This window comes from Rhincodon typus, chromosome 2 (assembly GCF_021869965.1).
Source record: "Rhincodon typus isolate 14 chromosome 2, sRhiTyp1.1, whole genome shotgun sequence".
Classification (NCBI taxonomy): domain Eukaryota; kingdom Metazoa; phylum Chordata; class Chondrichthyes; order Orectolobiformes; family Rhincodontidae; genus Rhincodon; species Rhincodon typus.
This window is the reverse complement of record NC_063333.1, coordinates 91844515-91864100: the sequence shown is the minus strand read 5'-3', so window position 1 is coordinate 91864100 and position 19586 is coordinate 91844515. Positions and strand designations below refer to the sequence as shown.

Below are 19586 nucleotides of genomic sequence, written 5' to 3'. Positions count from 1 at the left end.
GAATATTATGAAAGTCTTAACTGCATGCAAACAAGGACTAACTCAACATCTAGGAGCTGAAACTAGTACTGAACAATGTGCAACATCAGTTGCAATCACCACTTCCCGCCTTATGATGGAGGAAAGGTCATGGATGAAGTAGCTAAAAATAGTTGGGCCTAGGACACTACCCTGAAAAACTCCAGTAGTGATGTCCTGGGACTATTGGTCTCTAGCAATCACAATCATCCTCCTTTATGTTGGATATGTTGCTACCCAGTGAAGAGCTTTCCTCATGAGTCTTATTAACTTAGTTTCACTAGAGCTGCTTGCTGCCACATTTGATGAAAAGCTATCTTGATATCAGGGGCAGTTACTCTCACCTCACCTCTAGAATTAAACATTTTTGTCCATGTTTTCACCAGATAAGAATCCAAATTGACCGTCAGTGTGTGTCAGACTGTGTACATACTACTTGACAGCTTGTTAGCAGATCATCTTCTGTAGGCCCAGTCTCACAGATGTACCCTCAACACTTGGGCACTTGGGTGCTTGTAACTGTGTACAAAGCATCCAAAGAGTGTAGATGGCATTGTCTGCTGATGTTAGTGTTGCATCATTTTATACTTCATCATATTCTCATTATTCAACAATTTCAAAGCCACCATGATTAAAATGTATTCTAGTATAATTTTAAATAATATGGTATTTAAATTGTGTCCTTTTTTAAAGTAAAGCACAACCTCCATATAATCTAGTTCAATAACCACCCAATTTAGAAGCAAGCAGTGAATTTTAGTGTTATACCACTGGTAGCCAGTTGGTAAAGGAAGCATTACAGGAATATATTTTCTGATTTCATTTCACCTCTACATTACTAAGTATCTCACATGCTCAGATAATCATCCAATAAATACTCTCCACCTGTATGTACTTAACCTCAGTTGATAAAATTACTCACTTGGGTGGATGGATTTCTGTGCATGCGGCAGTATAATAGACCAGAAACCAACATGTTTGGATGTAAATGAGAAGTAGCTAACTTCTGCATCTATTGAAAGCGTACTTGCTAATGTGTAGGAAAGCCTTGGGACAGTAGAGCTCGATTCCTTCAGACATTGAGTGGAGTTTTATCTCTGGATTCTGTTACTAACTTGGAGCATTTAGGTTTCCTAAGCTTCAGGGAACTTACCACAGGGTGAGACATCTATGGGGATTCAGAAATGTCTTTAAATATTAAGATAAGGCAGCTACTTCCCAGCCAAAGCAAATGGTGTTATTCTGAGAGCATGTTTTCACTGCATCTTGAGGAAATTTCCAAGACTGCACTTCTCAGTTGTTGGCCTTCATAGCTGCATGGGACCACTGATGCAGATCTACCGCAGATTTCAGATAAGGAGCATAAGCAACACCACCAACAGGAACCTCCTCAATCACTCCCACTGTCCAAGAGGAAACAAGCACAGAGCACTAGTTCATAAGAGGCGAGACCCTAATATAAGGTATGCAGACAAGGGATTAAATTTCTGACAAAGGCTACGAATCAAAAGGTGAGAAGTGTGAGTGGGCAGGATAGTTGTTGTTGGCCACTGCAGACAAAATGGATTAAAATGCCTTCTTCTGAACTGTACATTTCTGTGATTCTTCAACTAAGCACCAGTATTTCAGGAAGCTCGGACTTTAATATCAGATGCCTGCTGACATTTGCCACTTCCTGGAAGAAGAGTTTCTGCCGAGTGGTCCAGATTTGCCTGTGATATCCATAGAATTCGATTCCTGGTTCCTTCCAGGGGTTGACAGGATACATTTGTTGTATCTCACAATCTGCTGACACAAGTGCATCATCCTGGTAACACAGTGTGGTAACACAGAGGAGCAGGAAAGTTGACGTTTCGGGTTGGGACAAAGGGTCCCAACCCGAAATGTCAACTTTCCTGCTCCTTTGATGCTGCCTGGCCTGCTGTGTTCCTCCAGCTCCACACTGTGTTATCTCTGACTCCAGCATCGGCAGTTCTTACTGTCTCTGCGTCATCCTGGTGACTGATGCAGTGTTTCCCAAGGCCAGCCCTAATGTGCACTCCCCAGCTGATGAGGCCAGTGAGAATACAGGGGCCCTTGGACCTGCACTCTGACTAGATTCCCACAGGTCCAGGCAATCACAGTATACACGTGTAGCAATCAAGTGGTTTTCAGATTATGCAGCAATACTTATAAGTCAAAATGGATTCCATTTTCAAAATGAATACAGTCAACCTGAGATCTTCATGCATTTTTGTCCAAGTCTTGCTGGGAGCACAGACTACTTCATTATCTAAGTTACCAGCATTGATCATATTTAGAACAATGCTAGATAAAATAGGTTATAAATTCAGGGCTGATTCCTTTTCCAGAGTTTTAGTTATTGGTTGTTAATAGGTAAACATGCTCAATTCTATGATTGAGAATATTTACCAATTGAAGGAAATTGAATTTATTTGTTAGAAAAGTTCAGAAGACTGTTGTATGTGCAAGGGTGTGAATGAGGCCTATATCCTTCAGCACTCTTGAGACTGTGTGGTTGCTTTTCTCATTAACGATGGTGAGTGGCCATTCTGATAGAAGGTTATTTTGGCATGATTTTGTTTGAAAGGTATGAAGCTTGTGAAAGTTGATGTTCAGAGTAACTTGGATGTAGTCATATAAGGAACACAGAAAAGTTAGCATGCAGGTAACAGCAAGTAATTAGGAAGGTAAATGGCATGTTGCCCTTTACTTCAAAGAGGTAGGAGCTCAAAATAAGGAAGTCTCTTTGTGATTGTATGGGAGTTTTGTGAAACTATGCCCAGAATGCTGTGTGTACTTTTGGCCTCAATATAAAGAAGGATATGCTTGCATTGGACCGTATCAATGAAGATGAATAAGTTGATCTCTCTGATGAAATGGTTGCCCTTTGATGAGAAAATTGGGCCTCTAGTCTTTGGAATTTAGAAGTTCTGAATGTTCTCACTGAAACATAAAAATTTCGAAGGGTTCACAACAGTGCAGTCACTGAGAGGTTTTTATTTCAACAGAGAATCTAGAACAGATGCAGTCTAACGCTAAGGGGCAGATCATTCGGGACTGAGACAAAGATAAAATTATTCAAAGTGTGTGAATCTTTGGAATTATCCACCTCAGGGGATTGTAAATATGTCATCATTGAATACATTTAAGATTGAGTTGCAGATGTTTGGCCTCACAGGGAATCACAAGATATGTGAAGAAATCGGGGTTTTATGTTCTTAATTGCACTTGAGACTGTGGTGGTGGGTCACCTTCTTGAAGTGCTGCATTCTGTATGATCTAAGGGCACTGACAATGCTTTTTTCTGGAGCAATTTTATCTAACAGTTGCTTACTAAGCTATTTCCAAGTCAACTATATCACGATGGATTTGAATTATACATTAGGCCAGATAACATATTTTCCCTAAAGGATACCAATGAATCAGATGAGTTTTTGAAACAATCTAGTAGTTTCATGATCATTGTTAATGAGATTAGTATTTTATTCCAGATGTCTTAATTAATTTAATGTATATTCCACAAGCTACTGTGGTGGGATTTGAATCTGTGTCTCTGAAAAATTAGTCCTGGTTTACACACTATTCGTACAGTATTACCACAATGCTTCTATCCTCTTTGTAAGGACTAGAGTTGTGAGGACTAGACCTCCAGGAGGAAGAATGTGATTAATGCTCTAGACCTTCAAATAAGTAGTTGGAAGAGTCAGAGGAGCAGTTGACAAGCAGCCTGATGTGCCAAGGGCACATGCAGCCACTTACATAGCTGCCAGGCGTGCACAGGACAGACTAATTCATCTGCTGGAGCTAATCTGAGGCAGTGCAGCCATCTAGCACACCAGTTCTGAAGCCAGTGTGCCCACCTCGCCCTACCCCCTTACAGCCTCCAGCACAAAGCAGTTTATTAATTAACAAACCATCCCTCTCACAGACTCCATTTCTAATCTATGATTCTTGTCATAACATTTCTCATTAGGCCACTTGAAAGCCAGCAGACTACAATGGAGAGGGCAGAATATTAGAGATTTGAAGTAGTATTTAGTGTTCATAAACATTAAACTGAAATGTGATGAAGTCTTACCCTCACCACATCCCCCCACCTCAGATGAATACAGTTGTACAGCTACAAATTCCTCTTCTCCCTTTTGTCAATTCTCTTCTGCCATGACAGAGCTGCCTGTTTCCGGCTCTGACTGTTCAGATGCACTTGGCGAAGGTTTGCTGGGTTTGGGAATAGTTAAGGGCCCCATCAAAAATGGCCCCACCTGCACCTTTACTGGGATAGGCCTGGTCATCTGCCAGGATACAGCAGCATAACAGGGGTGAGATGGTGTTGGGAAGGAGTCCATAAGACCATGAGATATAGGAGCAGAATTACGCCACTCAACCCATCAAATCTGCTCCACCATTCAAACATGGCTGATTTGTTTCTCAACCCTGTTCTCCTGCCTCCTCCCCATAACCTTTGACTCCCTTACTAATCAAGAACCCATCTATCTCAATGATTTGGCCTCAACAGTCCTCTATGGCAATGAGTTCCACAGATTAGCTACCCTCTGGCTCATCTCCATTCTAAATGACCGTCACTTCACTCTGAGACTGTGGCGTTGGGTCCTAGACTCTCCTACTAGTGGAAATATCTTCCCGTTGTCTGCTCTATCTAGGCCTCTCAGTATTCTATAAGTTTCACAGCAGTAAAAGTCAGCAGTGGAAGCACTTTGAATAGAATTCCCATTTCCATTCGTTCTCCCGAACGTTTCGAGTCCGATGTAAGTTCTTCAGAATTGAAAGAGGCTGGAAAGTAGTGGTTTGTTACGCTACTGACAGAGTGGGAGGAGAAGTGGGTGGAACAAATTGTGAGGGTGCCCAGAACAAAAGATAAAGAGGGTGCCAATGGTGGGGAAGTAGAGATACAGATATAAAATGGTGTAAATGAAAATGTGAAAATGAGAAAATGGATCTGCACTGCTAAGAGCAAAGACAACAAGACACTAAGACATAGCTGAGGGAGGGTGAGAAGGATGTAAGAAAAACAGAGGTCAGAGAACATGCTCTGAAGTAGTGGAACTCAGTGTTGAGTCCTAGAGTCTGTAAAGTGCTTAAGTGAAAAATGAAGTGTTGTTCCTCGGTTTGCACTGAGCTGCTAGATCTGCTAGATCTGCTGAAGGTCTCTTGAACACAGGTATCTGCAGCAATGATGGCAGCAGTCTGATTTGAAAAGACCCGTATCTTAACCCCGTTGCATCACTCAGTTGCACTCATGTCATGTTAAGTAGTGTTTTCAAAAAATAATTTACCAGGAGATAAGAGAACATGAGAGTAGTTTGTGAATGTTTTGTACTGTTACTGAACTTCCCCAATGCTGGACACAAGTGAAAATAAGTATGGAACAATTTTTAGTAGTCTGCTTTTCCAAATGACATGGTTTTGACATTTCTGCATTAATATTTTGTTTTGAAATTTAGGATGCATTCAATTTGGGCATTCAGGATTTGTATAATAAGGCCACATATATTGTGCATTGTAATATAATAAAATTACTAAGTGATTTATCGTAAGAATCCCATATTGATAAACTGTATTATTGTCTCCCTAAAATAGATATAAATTATAAGAAGATTTCATTATTAAAGTAATTCTCTCTTCATTCCTCACAGCTTCCACCTACTTTACATCACAACTTTCGAAAAAGTGTTATTGAAAGGTTTAAAAAGTCATTATTCAGTCCACAGAGCAATCCCTGCAACTTGAAAGCAGAGCTTAAAAAGGTTTGTTGCCATAACACAGTTAACATATTTTGATACAAATATATTAAAGTTCATATATTCATGAAAGTTCATGAAAGAAACAAACATCTGAAATAACTAATGTGCAAATATTTAAATCCAAGTTTAATCCAGAATCTGAACTATTGTATAATAATTTACTGTATTTAAATATTCAATGCCTTTTCTTCCTCTAATTCCAAATAATATTGAATTAGTACATTGTAGAAACATAGTAAAGTGTAGATTGCAAATATTAAATAATTTATCAAAGGGACAATTTGTTCTATATTGCATTTTTTCATACTCCTTTGAGGTACTATGCAGCAAATGTGACTGTCAGAACCAGGCTGAAAGCAGATTTATTGCATATTCTTAAAGTATTCTTTTTGATAGGTCCTTCAAGGGTCCCCTGAACTGATTGAACTGAACTTTGTGACAGCGGATTGTAATTTAATGCGACAAACCTCAAGAGAAAATGCAGCATTCCCTGGAGATAGGGCAGGTAATGACAATCAGCTTTCCTGCCTGCCTTTGGAAAAGTTTTCTGGTGATGGGAATGTGTTGGAGAATTTTCCCAATATGGCTCCCCATTATTTTCCCAGCCATTTGGGTACTGGTAAAATTCAGCCCCATGTTTTATTTTAACTGTTTAGAATAAGAGTGATCAGTTTACTGTATTGAATAATTCATAGATATACAAGTATGGTTATTTCTGCTCTTAAAAAAATGTATGATTACAGAAGACCTTGTCTTTTAATTTACTTTAGTTTTGGTTGTGGACCGAATTAGAGAAAGGACAGTTTTACAAAAGAAGGAATTGCTTTATTTTTAGAAAAAGCAAATTACTGAAACTCATTGTAATTCATGTTTCTACTGATGCTGTACAAGCAGTAAGGCTGGTGTAACTAGATGGCCTGGCACCGGGGCATGTATACAAAGTGAAATTCATCTAACAGCAAGTAGTTGATTCGTTTGTGGAATTTTGACCAGTTGTGGATATCAAAGGTTATCATTGTGAATTACTTGTGGATATGAATGATTCACTGGGAAGCCCTCAGACCTCTGGAAGGGTAAGTGGTGTGTTTGTCTCTCTCACCAGTAAAATACCTAATGCTAAAGAAAGCCAGTTGTTTTCTCCCACGAGTTGTTGTAAGATATTGGTTTTAATCAATAAGTCAGAGATTTCATAATTTGTGAACCATCTGCTCTGTGCCTCCTGTGAAGAAATGAAAAAACCTGAAAATAAAGCTCAGAGAACTGAAGGATTTGGGAAACAAAAGGAACCCCTCCATTAAATCCTGGGGACTAATATCACTGAACTATCTCTCCAGTACTTTTTCTCCCCTTCCATTGTAACTCCTGTATGTATGTGTACAGAGCTTTAGAAAGGGATTAGAATTTTAACTGGTGGAATTATATGTTAATAGTTCATAATTGTTTACTTGTAGTTTGAATCTATTTATTTGTAATAAGTAGTAGTTCTTGTTAAGTACAGAAACCTAGTCCTTGTTTTCTGTTAACCTGAGTCTATCAGACTGGTTGCCTTTGTGTACTTTGATAACATTTTTAATTTTATGATGGTTCCAGGAATAGTGGGGCTTTACTTTCAGCATGGTAACCCAGTGAGGCATTACAGGATTGTGTGCATTCCTACTCTCTTAGAAGATCTTATAGCCACGAACAATCCTGGTTGCTAAATGTTTATTCACAATATCTAATATGGCCTATTACCTATACGGGTAAGAAAGAAAGACTTGAGTTTATATAGTGCCTTTCATTATGTCATATTGTGCCAAAGCACATTATAACTGATAAAGTACATTTGAATTGTAGTCACTGTTGCCTTATAGGAAACACAAAAGCCAATTTATGCATAGTGAGGTCTCACAAATAGTAATAATGATTAAATAATCTTAAATAAGAATTTCATGTGCTACTTGCAATATCTTCTTACAATATCTGGGTGGTACCACTACCTAATGAACAATCTTCATCCGCAGTTGTGTGAGGGTGTCTCCACATTCTAATAAGAATTCTGTTCTTCATGAACTAGCATTCCAGAACTCCTGTAGCTCAACTTCCGTGTGAGCTGCCTATGGTGACTCATTTAACTCAGGGTCTGCTTTCTGTCATGACTGGGTGACTCCTTACTCTAAAATTATGCCCTTTGCTCCTATACTTTCCCTCAAGGGGAAACAATTGCTTCACATCTATTTTGTTAAGCACCCTAAGATTCTTGAATATTTCCATTAGGTCACTCTCATTCTTCTAAATCCAATGAGTACAGGCCCAATCTACTCAATCTTTCCTCATAAGACATTCCCTCCATATCATGAATCATCCTAGTAAACCTTCTCTGAACTGCCCTCCCAATGTGAATACATTTTTTCCTTAGATATGGGACCCAGAATAATTCACAGTATTCCAGATGTAGTCTGACTAGTACCTTGTACAGTTTTAGAAAGACTTTCATATTTGTATCCTCCATTCTTTTCAAAATAAAGACCAACATTCCATTTGCCTTCCCTATTACCTACTGAACTTGTATGCCAGTTTTTGTGATTTTTGCATGATGACTCCCAAATCACTCATTGTTGTAGCATTTATAGAACATAGGACATCAGGCAGTACAGCACAGGAACAGACCCTTTGGCCCATCATGTCTGTGCTGACCATGATGCCTTTCTAAACTGATTCTATCTGCCTGCACATGGTCCATATCCCCCTATTCCATGCCTGTTTATATAAGTGTCTAAATGCCCCTTAAATGTTGCTATTCTATTTGCTCTACCATCTCCCCTGGCAGCATGTTCCAGGCACCCACCACCCTTTGTGTAAAAAAACTTGCCTCGCATATCTCCTTTAAACATTCCCCTCTCACCTTAAACCTATGGCCTCTAGTATTTGACATTTCCAACCTGGAAAGAAATCTCCAACCATCCATCCTATCTATGCCTTTCATATTTTTATATACAGGTAATTCTCCTATAATGCAATAGTTGCGTTCTTGTGTGACCTCGTGCTATAGAAAATCACCATAGAAAATTACATTGTAGGGAAATCGCTATAGAAAATCACACTACCTGTACAGCAGAAATTTTGCATTATCCAAACAGCATCCACTATTCATCAATCACGTTACAGCTGATTCGTGTTAACAAAACACACATTATAGCAGCAATACCTGTACATCTATCAGGTCACCTCTCAGCCTCCAACCCTCCAACAAAAGTAATCCAAGTTTGGCTAACTTCTCCTGAGAGCTAAAATGCTCCAATCCAGGCAAGATCTGGTAAACCTCTTTTACACCTCTCCAAAGCCTTCACATTCTTTCTCTAGCATGCACACAATACTCCAAATGTCATATAACTAAAGTTTTATACAGCTGCAACATGACTTTCCAACTTTTATACTTAATGCCCTGACCGATGAAGGCAAGTATACCTTCTTTGGGATAGTAAGAACTGCAGATGCTGGAGTCAGAGATAACACAGTTTGTTATCTCTGAAATGTCTTCTGAAGAAGGATCCAGACCCAAAACGTCAACTTTCCTGCTCCTCTGATGGTACCTATCCTGCTGTGTTCCTCCAGCTCCACACAAAGTATTCCTTCTTTACTATCTTATACACTTGTATTGCCAGAGAGTTATGGACTTGCATCCCAAGATCCCTCCATATATCAATGCTTCTAAAGGACCTGCCATTTATAGTATACTTTTCTCTTGCATTTGACCTCCCAAATTGCATCACCTGACGCTTGTCTGGATTAAACACTATCTGCCATTTCTCTGCTCAACCTTCCAATTGATCTATATCCTGTTGTATCCTTTGACAAAGTTCCTCATTATCCACAACTCCACCAATTTTCATATCATCTGCAGACTTACTAATCAGACCACCCACATTTTTATCCAAATCATCTATATACATATTACAAACAACAGATTCCCAGCATTGATCCTTGCGCTCACTGGTCACAGACCTCCAGGCAGACAAACACCCCGCCACAATGAGATCCAGTTTTCTATGACCAAACCAGTTTTGTATCCAATTTACCAACTCATCGTGGATCTCATGGGACTTAACCTTCTGGACCTGCTTACCATGAGGAACCTTGTCAAATGTTTTAGTAAAGTTCATGTAGACAACATCCGCTGTCCTACCCTCATCGATCACTTTCATCACTTCCTCAAAAAACTCAATAAAATTTGTGACACAAGAGCTCCCCAGCCGAAAGCCACGTTGACTATCCCTAATAAGTCCATTCTTTTCCAAATGTATGTAAATCCCATCCCTAAGTATCTTCTCCGATAATAAGAGGGAAATCAGGAGGGCAAAAAGGGGACATGAGATAGCTTTGGCAAATAGGGTTGAGGAGAATCCAGAGGGATTCTACAAATACATTAAGGACAAAAGAGCAACTAGGGAGAGAATAGGGTCCCTTAAAGATCAGCAAGGCCGCCTATGTGTGGAACCACAATAGATGGGGGAGTATTTTGTATCAGTGTTTGCTGTGGAGAAGGATATGGAAGATACAGAATGTAAGGAAATAAATAGTGAAATCTTGAAAAATGTCCATATTACAGAGGAGGAGGTGCTGGATGTCTTAAAATGCGTAAAGGTGGATAAATCCCCAGGACATAATCAGGTGTACCCTAGAAGTCTGTGGGAAGCTAGGGAAGTGATTGCTGGGCCCCTTGCTGAGATATTTGTATAATTGATAGCCACAGGTGAGGTGCTGGACGACTGGAGGTTGGCTAACGCGGTGCCACTTTTTAAGAAAGATTATAAGGAAAAGACCGAGAACTATAGACTTGGTGAGCCTGACATCAGTGGTGTGCAAGTTGTTGGAGGGAATTGAGATTTTTGGAGAAGTAGCAAAGAGGATTGATGGGGGAAGAGTGGTGAGCATAATCTATATGTACTCCAGTAAGGTGTTTGACAAGATTCCACATAGTAGACTGATTAGCAAGTTTATATCACGCGGAATAGAGGGAGAACAAGCTATCTGGATACAGAACTGGATGAGAGGTAGAAGACAGTGTGTGGTGTTGGAGGGTTGCTTTTCAGACTGGGGGCCTGTGACCAGCATTTTCCAATCCTACGCCATCTTCCTAGATGTAAGTCTTCTTGGAACGTTACTACCAGTGCATCCACTATCACTGTACCTACTTCCTTTGATATCCTAGGTTCATCCTGTCAGGTTCAGGAGACTTTTTGGACTTTAGCCCCATTAGTTTCCTTGTACTGTTTCTCTAATAACGTGTATTTATTTCCTGTCTCTGTTTTACCTCTCTATTATTTATTATATTTGGAATGCTATTAGTGTGCTCTACTGTGCAGACTCTGCTTCCATTTTCTTGTTCCCTTTCATTATTATTTCCACAGCCTCGTTCTTTGAGGGGCCTATGATCATTGTGGCCTCTCTTTTTCTTTTTATATGTTTAAAGAAGCTTTGCTGTCTGTCTTGATATTACTTGCAAATTTACCCTCAAAGTTTATTTTCTCCATATTTATTTTCTTTGGGTCAGCTTTTGTTGATCATAAAATTTTCCCAATAGTCTTGCTTACTGCTAATCTTTGCCACATTGTGTATTTTTGCTTTCAATTTAATGCTATCCTTAACTTCCCTGATTAACCATGGTTGACTTATCTCTTGTGAGCCATGAACTATGTTCTTAATCATTTGCCATTCTGCTTCAACTATCTTGTCTGCTAAACCCCTTTCTCAGTCTACCACAGCTAGATCTTCCCTCATCCCTATGTAATTACCCTTATGGTTGGCACCATTGTTTCTGACCCAAGTTTCTCTCTCTCAAACCGAATGCTAAATTCTAAAATGTTATGGTCACTATTTCTGAGAAATTCTTTAACTCTGAGGTCATTCATTAACCCTGCCTCATTGTATATCAGAAGATCCAAAATAGCCTCATCCCTGATTGAATCCATAACATATTATTCCAGGAAATTGTCCTGAATACATTCCATGAATGCTTCCTCATAGCTGCCTCTGCCAATTTGACTTTCCCAATCCACATAAAGACTAAAGTCACCCATGAATAATACTGCCTTTTTTATATGCCCTCATTATTATCTGATATATTCACTGTTCTACTGTCTAACTACTGTTACAGTCCTCTCTACTACTCCCACCAGCATCTTCTTCCCCTTGTTATTTCTTACCTCCAATCATATCTACATCTTCCAATCCAAATCATTTCTTGCTATCATATTTATTCTATCCCATTCTAACAATGCTATCGCACCAGCACTTCCTTCCTGTCTGTCCTGTTGAAAAATCACATATCCCTGAATATTTAATTCCTAGCTTTGATCTCCTTATAACCAAGATTCTGTAATGGCTGTAAATTCATACCCATTAACTTCTATGTGTGCTGTTAGTTAATTTAATTTGTACTATATACTATGTACATTCAAATAAAGCACTACTCATTTTGCCTTTTTATCATTTTTTACCACTTTGACACTGCTGCAATTTTTCAGGTTTGTGTAATCTGTCCCTTCCTGTCAGTATCCAATAGCTGACCTTTAATGTGACCATATCAATTTACCTTAAAACCTACATTTCCCCTCTCCCAAGACCTCCCGCACTCTCTAAATGTTTTAAGCCCTCTTGACAGCCCTTGTCATTCAATTTGACAAGACACTGGTTCCAATGTTCCTACTATTCAAATGAAGCACATCTGACCGAACAGCTACACCCAAAACTTGTAACAGGACCCCTTGAACTGAAAACCATTCCATCCACACCAAACTTTGAACATTTAACTGCTTGATTTCATTTACCCTTTCCCAGTATGACTATGTCTCAGATAGTAATCTAGATTACTACCTTGGAGGTTCTGATTGCTAATTTAGCTCCTAACTGTTCAAATTTTTTGTGCAGAATGACCTTTCTAGCCCAATCAATGTTATTATTACTAATATAGATAATGACAATTGGATCTCTTGCCTGTCGCTCCAAGTTCTTCTCCAGCCCCAAGGAGATGTCCTTAAGCCTGGCACTAGGCAGGGAACACAGCCTTTGGGACTCCCACTCGTGACTACAGAAAACAGTGTCTATTCCCCTATTTATACTGTCTCCTATGACTGCTACATTCACATTTCCTCCCCCGACTTGAATGACTCCCTGTACTGTCGTGCCATGGTCTGTTCTTGTAGCTTGCTGGAACCTTGTAACTATTGGACAATTGCAGGGGCCCAGGATTTTCAAATCAAGCTCCCTACGGCCACAGTGTGCAATCACACTCTCCTATCCCTAATCACAGATCAAATGTGAGTTACCCAGTCTGAGGGGTGTGACTTCCACCTGGAGCAAAGTGTTAAGGTAACTTTCCCCTTCTCCGGTGTGGCGCAATGTGTGCAGCTTGGACTCCAGCTCCTCAATTTGGATCCGAAGTTCCTCAAGCTGCAAACACTTACCATAGATGTGTTTGCTCTGGGTCACCTTGGTGTTCAGTAGTTTCCACATGTTGCAGGAGCAAACACATTGCCCATCCTGCCATCACTATCACATTTGACTTATTTAATTAATTAATTACCTTTGATTCCCTCCTGTTCACGCTTCACTGAAATTAATTTTTGTTATTAAAAACAGTCTCAATCTTATACTTAACCAGTTTTTTTTAAAGAGTGAAGAAAAGAAACTTAAGACCTAAATATAAACTTAGTGAAGTAAGATCTTACTTTTAGTTTAAAGATTAGAAATGTTCTCCACTCCTGCTCACCAGTCAACTTCTTTCCCTGCTCTCATGGATTGAACCAGGCTGCATCATTGTGCTGATCAGTCTGAGCCTTCCTGGATGCTCACAGCTTCTCTTCATTGCCTTTTTGAATATTTACCCTCAACTGGAGACACCTAGCTTATATTACTGCCGTATTGCCATGCCACTTATCATGGGCACAAAACCAGGAAACTTGCCATGGTTGTCAGCAGGTCTCAGTCAAGTCAAGGGATACAGCCTTCACCTAGGTGATCCTGGCACTGTAAGTCAAGGACAGCCTCTGATGCCAGTCAAGGTCCTCCTCGGTTGGTCAAAATCAGGATCCTTTCCTCATACCGAGTGAAAAATCGAATGGCAGGCAGCCCACCATCTGCTTTGATACTTTCTGCTTTAGTGTGGGATGTTCAGCTCCTGAAGTAAGAGTGAGGCAGCTATTACAGAAGATGAAAATGAATAGCACAGGTACTACTGTTGGTACAGGTGGGAGGGTTTCCTGAGTGAGTAAGCAGCACAGAGCACATGCAGGATGAGCAGTGTCACAATTTGGGGCAGGTAAGGTTGTGTGGGGAAGATATTGTGTGCAATTATGAGAGTGATAGAGTGGGTGTATGAACAAAGACAGGGTGAATGTGAGGTATCAGAGTGAAGATCGTGGCACTTATGCTGAAACTGCTTCAATATGGGTGGCAACCTTGGAACTCGTTGGCGTGATCTGATAGTGCAGCCTCCTGCACTGATCCTAGGAAAGAGGAAGTCCCACCTGTGCACCACCCAAAACAGCAGGAACTCTAGGACTATTCCCGTAACCCAGGCTGCTAATTTCCCCCTGTCTGCCATGTCTGGGACCATGCAGGGCAGTGCAGTCTGGCAGTGCTTGTCCTGGTGCACAGAAGACTTAAATATCATGCTGGTGCCAGGGGTTCCAGGATTGCTGGTGAGTGGTGAGTCGCTCATGGATTGGTGCGTGGCAAGATGGGCCAGAAATCAGAAGTGGTAGTCATCATAAGGTTGAAACAACAATTAACACAGAGAGTTTGATAAGATATGGTGAGAAAACTCGCCAGCCTTGTGACATGAGTCACTCCACCAATCACAACCTGACTCACACTTAGCTGAATAACCATCAGATTCAGCCTGTGGTCTTTGCACCTAGATCATGGGAAGTGAATATAGGATCTTTTTTGTCTATTTCATAGAGCAGATGTTGTCTCCGTTTAACTTAGAATTGGCATTTCAGAGAGTGCTCTGCTCCCTCAGTGGTGCGTTAGAATGTTGGCCCAGACTTTGTGCTTAAGTCTCAAAGTCAGAATCAGTGCCCACAACTTTCTGGCTCAGAGGCCAGATGATATCACCAAATCAAGATTGATATCATAGAATAAATGCTTTTCAGAAGTATATGAGACTATAACTTCACATGAACACCAGTGCATGAAATAAGCAAGTTTCGTAGCAAGAGGTATATAGGACTAGCATACAGCAATGATGCAAAGTCTTTAGCAAAGATTTCAAAATAATTGCCAAGGTGGTGGTATTGCAGATAATGTATTGCCCACCTGCTGTGGCACTCATCTTTAAACAATGAAATGAAGATCAAATTAATTCCACAAAGGGGAGGTGATCTACTCCTCCATATTGTTTCTGAGGCAATTAAAACAAAGCTAGATATTAATCTTTCATGTAGAACTTTAAATAGTTATGCAATAGTGGGCCAGCAACTAGTATATCTCTTCCATTAACCAATGTATATTTTAGTTCCATAATGTTTAACAATTATTGTTATTCTTTCTAGTCAATACATATAGCTATGAATATGAAGATGGAATAACGTATGAGCAGATGCAGGTTAGCGTTTCATCATATACATGCTAAATTATATTTATCTTTATATGTAAAAACAGTTAAACCTTTAAAAGGTTACCACACTACACTTCGTTTGTTTTGTTTCAAAATCTTAAATTAAGCTAATTTCTGTTCAGTTCTCCTAGTTCTACAATGTTCATTATGAATTTAAGTAAAAAATATTGTTACAAATATTTAACCTATAAATACACTCACATATAATATACATTATTGAAAGACAAGTAGTTAACATATAATTTGTTTGTTTATATGTTTTCTGTTTGTTTCGTATATAGACCATGATTGAAGAAGTTCTGATTGAAAGTGGTTATTACGATATCCTGAACACTGTTAACAGGTCAGTTTATCCATAAAGGAGATATTTGTACTCAATAAAGTGAGTGGCTTTGGATCAAGTAGGAACTAAATATGTTAACAAAAATGTAAAACTTGAACCCATCCTACCTCAAATCTAACCACTTCTGGTTTTAATGGAAGTCAGATGAGAGCTGGATAATAATCTGCCCGCAGGAAGCATTCATTTAAGCATTTTAATGAGGCTGCCTAATTCAGATTTTGTTTGTTTTATGGTTTCACATCGGCTAGGTGGTATTCCCAGGACTTTGGAAGCAAGGATCTTACAAGGATATAAGGATGGCAGCATTAAAGAGAATACTGGGAAGATAAAAAGTGCAATCTCCTGTCCAGAACAAGCCTGTTAATTTGTCTATTGATTATATCACTCTCCATCCAAGACCCTGCCCTGCACCTCCTTGTGCTCCGCTCCCCGACAATAGCCACCACTGACGTCATTGTGCAACAACCTTTTCCTCGCTTTGTGTACTAACTCCTCATTCCCTGAACTCATTCATTCCCCGACCAATTACTGACCCTCTTGCCCAGGATACGTGACTCTTCTTGTAACCCTCTCTCTGCATTCAGTCTCTGTCCTTATCTCCCAGTCTCTCTCCAACTATCCCGTATTTCCCTCAAATGTCTCCCCCGACCCCTCAACCACACTGTCCCATAGCCTTTCAAAATCTCCACTGCAGCCTGGTTTGCAGTGTTTCTCTCCTGACTTGGATCAGGCTGGCTTCATGGAACCTGTTTTTAAAAAAATGCATTCATGGAGTCAAACTCTTAAGGTGTTCAATCAAAACTGCTCCGTATTATTTGGAAATCCTGCCTATTAATGATTGGAGCCAACAATATAAAAAGTAGAGTATTAATAAATGAATTTTTAAAAATTGACAGGATGTGATGAATGGAATCTCTGCTTAGGTCTCGGCTTTTTACAATTTAAAACAATGACTTAGATGAGGGAAACGAAGGCACAGTGGTCAAATTTGCAGATAACACAGGTAGCAAAGTCAACATGAAGAAAATACAGATGCATGTAAATAGATTGAATAAGTGGTCAAAAATCTGGGAGATGGAGTATAATGTGAGAAAATGAGAAGTTATTAGCTTTGCCAGGAAAGATAAAACAGCAACGTATTGCTTAAATGAAAATGAATGCAGAATTCGAAGCTGCAGAGAAATCTAGGTTTTCTAGTTCATGAGTCACAAAATTTAATATGCAGGTAAAGCAAGTAATTAGGAAGGCTAATAGGATGTTATTCTTTATTATACAAGGAATTGAACATTAAAGATAAAACAGAAAGTACTAGAGAACGCAGCAGGTCTGGCAGTGTCTTTAGAAAAAGAAACAAAGTTAAGGTTTTTGAGTCCAATAAGTTTTCTTCCGAATTGCTCTGAAATCAAAACATTAACCCTGTTTACTCTTCACAGGCCTGCTGAGTTTCTCTTGCAGTTTCTGCTTTTATTTCTCATCTCTAGTATTTATAGTATTTTGCTTTTATAAAAGTAACAATGTTATCCTTCAGTTATATAGAGCATTAGTGAGACCACATCTAGAGTTTTGGTTTTCTTATTTAAAGACCAATGTAAATGTGTTCAATGAATTTTACTAGATTGACACCTGTCTTATGTGGGAAGGTTGGGCACACTGGGCTTGCTTCCATTGTTCAGAAGAGTGATGAATGAAGTACTTGATTGAAGTATGTAAGATCCTGAACAGTCTTGACAAGGTGGAATATGGGAAAGATGTTTCCTTTTGTTGGTTTATTCAGAACTAGGAGCCACCATTTAAAAATTAGGGATCATCCCTGTAGGACAGGAATGAAGGGAGTTTCTTTGAAACTTTGACTTTAGAAGTCGCCATCTCAGAAAGCAATGATTAAACATTTTTAGGTAAAGGCAGGTAGATTCTTGTTAGGCAGGTGAATCATTAGTTATTTGGAGGTAGATAAAAATGTGGAATTCAAAACATAAACAGATCGGCATGATCTTATTGAATGGCAGAGTGGGCTCAAGGGATCAAATAGTTCTGCTTTGATTAAGGGATGGAATATGTGGTTACCAAATTTTCTGACGACTTAAAGTTAGATAAAAGCATAAATTGTGAAGAGGACATAAAGTGGTTACAAAGAGATATTGAAAAGTTAAGTGAGGACGAATATCTGGTAAGCGGAGTATCTTGGGAAAATGTGGAAGTATCCATTTTGGCCGGAATAATAAAAAAGAAGCATGTTATCTGAATGGTAAAAAATTGCAGAGCTCGGAGTTGCAAATGTATCTGGGTCCTCCTGCAAGAATAGCAACAGGCTAGTATGCTGGTGCAGCAAGTAATAAGGGAAACCAATGGAATGTTACATATTGCAAAGGAAATTCAATACAAAAGTAGGGAAATAACACTTCAGTTGTACAGGTCACGCTAAGACCACATCTGGAGCACTGTGTACAGTATTGATCACTTTTTAAAAATATTTAAGGCAATGTCAATATACTAAATGCAGTTCAGAAAAAAGTTTACTGCACTAATACCTGAAATATGTGTATTGTCTTATGAGGCAAGGCTGGACAAACTATGTTTATATCTGCTGGAGTTTAGAAGAACAAGAGGTGACTTGATTGAAACATTTAAGATCTTGAGGAGTCTTAAAATGATAGACGTGGACAGAATGTTTCCTCATTTGAGGACAATCTAGAACTTTGGGTCACTGTTTCAAAATAAGACATCACCAAATTATAAAAAGAAATTAGGTGACATCTTTTCTCAGAGGATTGTGCATCTTTAGAACTTTCTTCCTGAAAAAGGTGATAGAAGCAAAAGCTTTAAATATTTTAAAGATGGATTTGAATTGATTCTTGTTAAGCAAGAGATTGAAAGATTATCAAAGTAGGGAGAAATGTGGACTTGAGGATACAATAAGATCTAATTAATTAGATCATGATCTAATTAAATGGTTAGCGGGATGGAAAAGCCAAAGAGGCCATTCCTGCTCCTTGTTTGTATATTCATATAACAAGGCATTGCAGTAACTCACTAAGGTCTCAACAGTAGCTGCACCCTCTCTATATTTTAGAACACTATGATTATAGCAAGCGTGTAGGAGAACAAGCACCTCCAAGCTCCCTTTCTGGTTACGTACAATACTCGCTTACATTTTTATACTTGTTCCATTTATAATTGCTGGTTCATTAGCTAAAACTTTCCTTATTAGCATCACTGTGACAGCAGAATCACAACAAGGGCTTTGATCATTTAAGGAGAACATTTGCAATGCAACTAGGGATAGTCAACAAATGCAGCTGTACCAGCATCATCCAAACATGAGAATAGAACAAAAGTACAACCAGTAAGGGTTGCTAATTTTTCTTTTCTTGAAGATGAAATTAAAGATGAAGTAATTGAGAGTTTGTTACAGCTTTTATTCTGTATACCACTTGATGTAAATTAAGCAGCTTACATTATGTACCAGTTTCATTTCACAATGTATTAGTCAGTTCACTTACGAAATGAACAGAAAAATACCTGAGAGGACAAATGTGCAGGGTGAAATATCCAGTTTAGATAGTATGGAGATGTATTATTACACCTCTGGATTATATTGTTATTTAAATTCATGATTAGACAAAAAAGACACCAAAGTTCATTGCAATAGCACCATTGGACAGTTCTGACATTAGTATCCATCTGTTTCAAAGAATTTTTTAATTGTTTGTAAAGATTAAATACATATAGTGCCTGGTTTTCTCTTGCAACTATAAAGATCAGGACTGGATACTAAATATACTGAATACAAGCTGCTAAGGAAAAATAAGAAAAAAAAAGGTTAACAGTACTGATTAAGGAGAGCATTATCATGCTGAAG

The 19586-nt window shown here is 39.0% G+C and overlaps 1 protein-coding gene across 1 annotated transcript in view; it reads left to right on the top strand.

The window, feature by feature from the left end:
- Window positions 1-19586, top strand: part of nek10 (NIMA-related kinase 10) — a 180869-nt gene that overhangs the window by 159450 nt on the left and 1833 nt on the right. The window contains exons 30-33 of the mRNA XM_048608532.1: window positions 5676-5786; window positions 6180-6288; window positions 15320-15372; window positions 15666-15727. Of these exons, the coding sequence (XP_048464489.1) occupies window positions 5676-5786; window positions 6180-6288; window positions 15320-15372; window positions 15666-15727 (335 nt within the window). The remainder of the gene's footprint in view (window positions 1-5675; window positions 5787-6179; window positions 6289-15319; window positions 15373-15665; window positions 15728-19586) is intronic.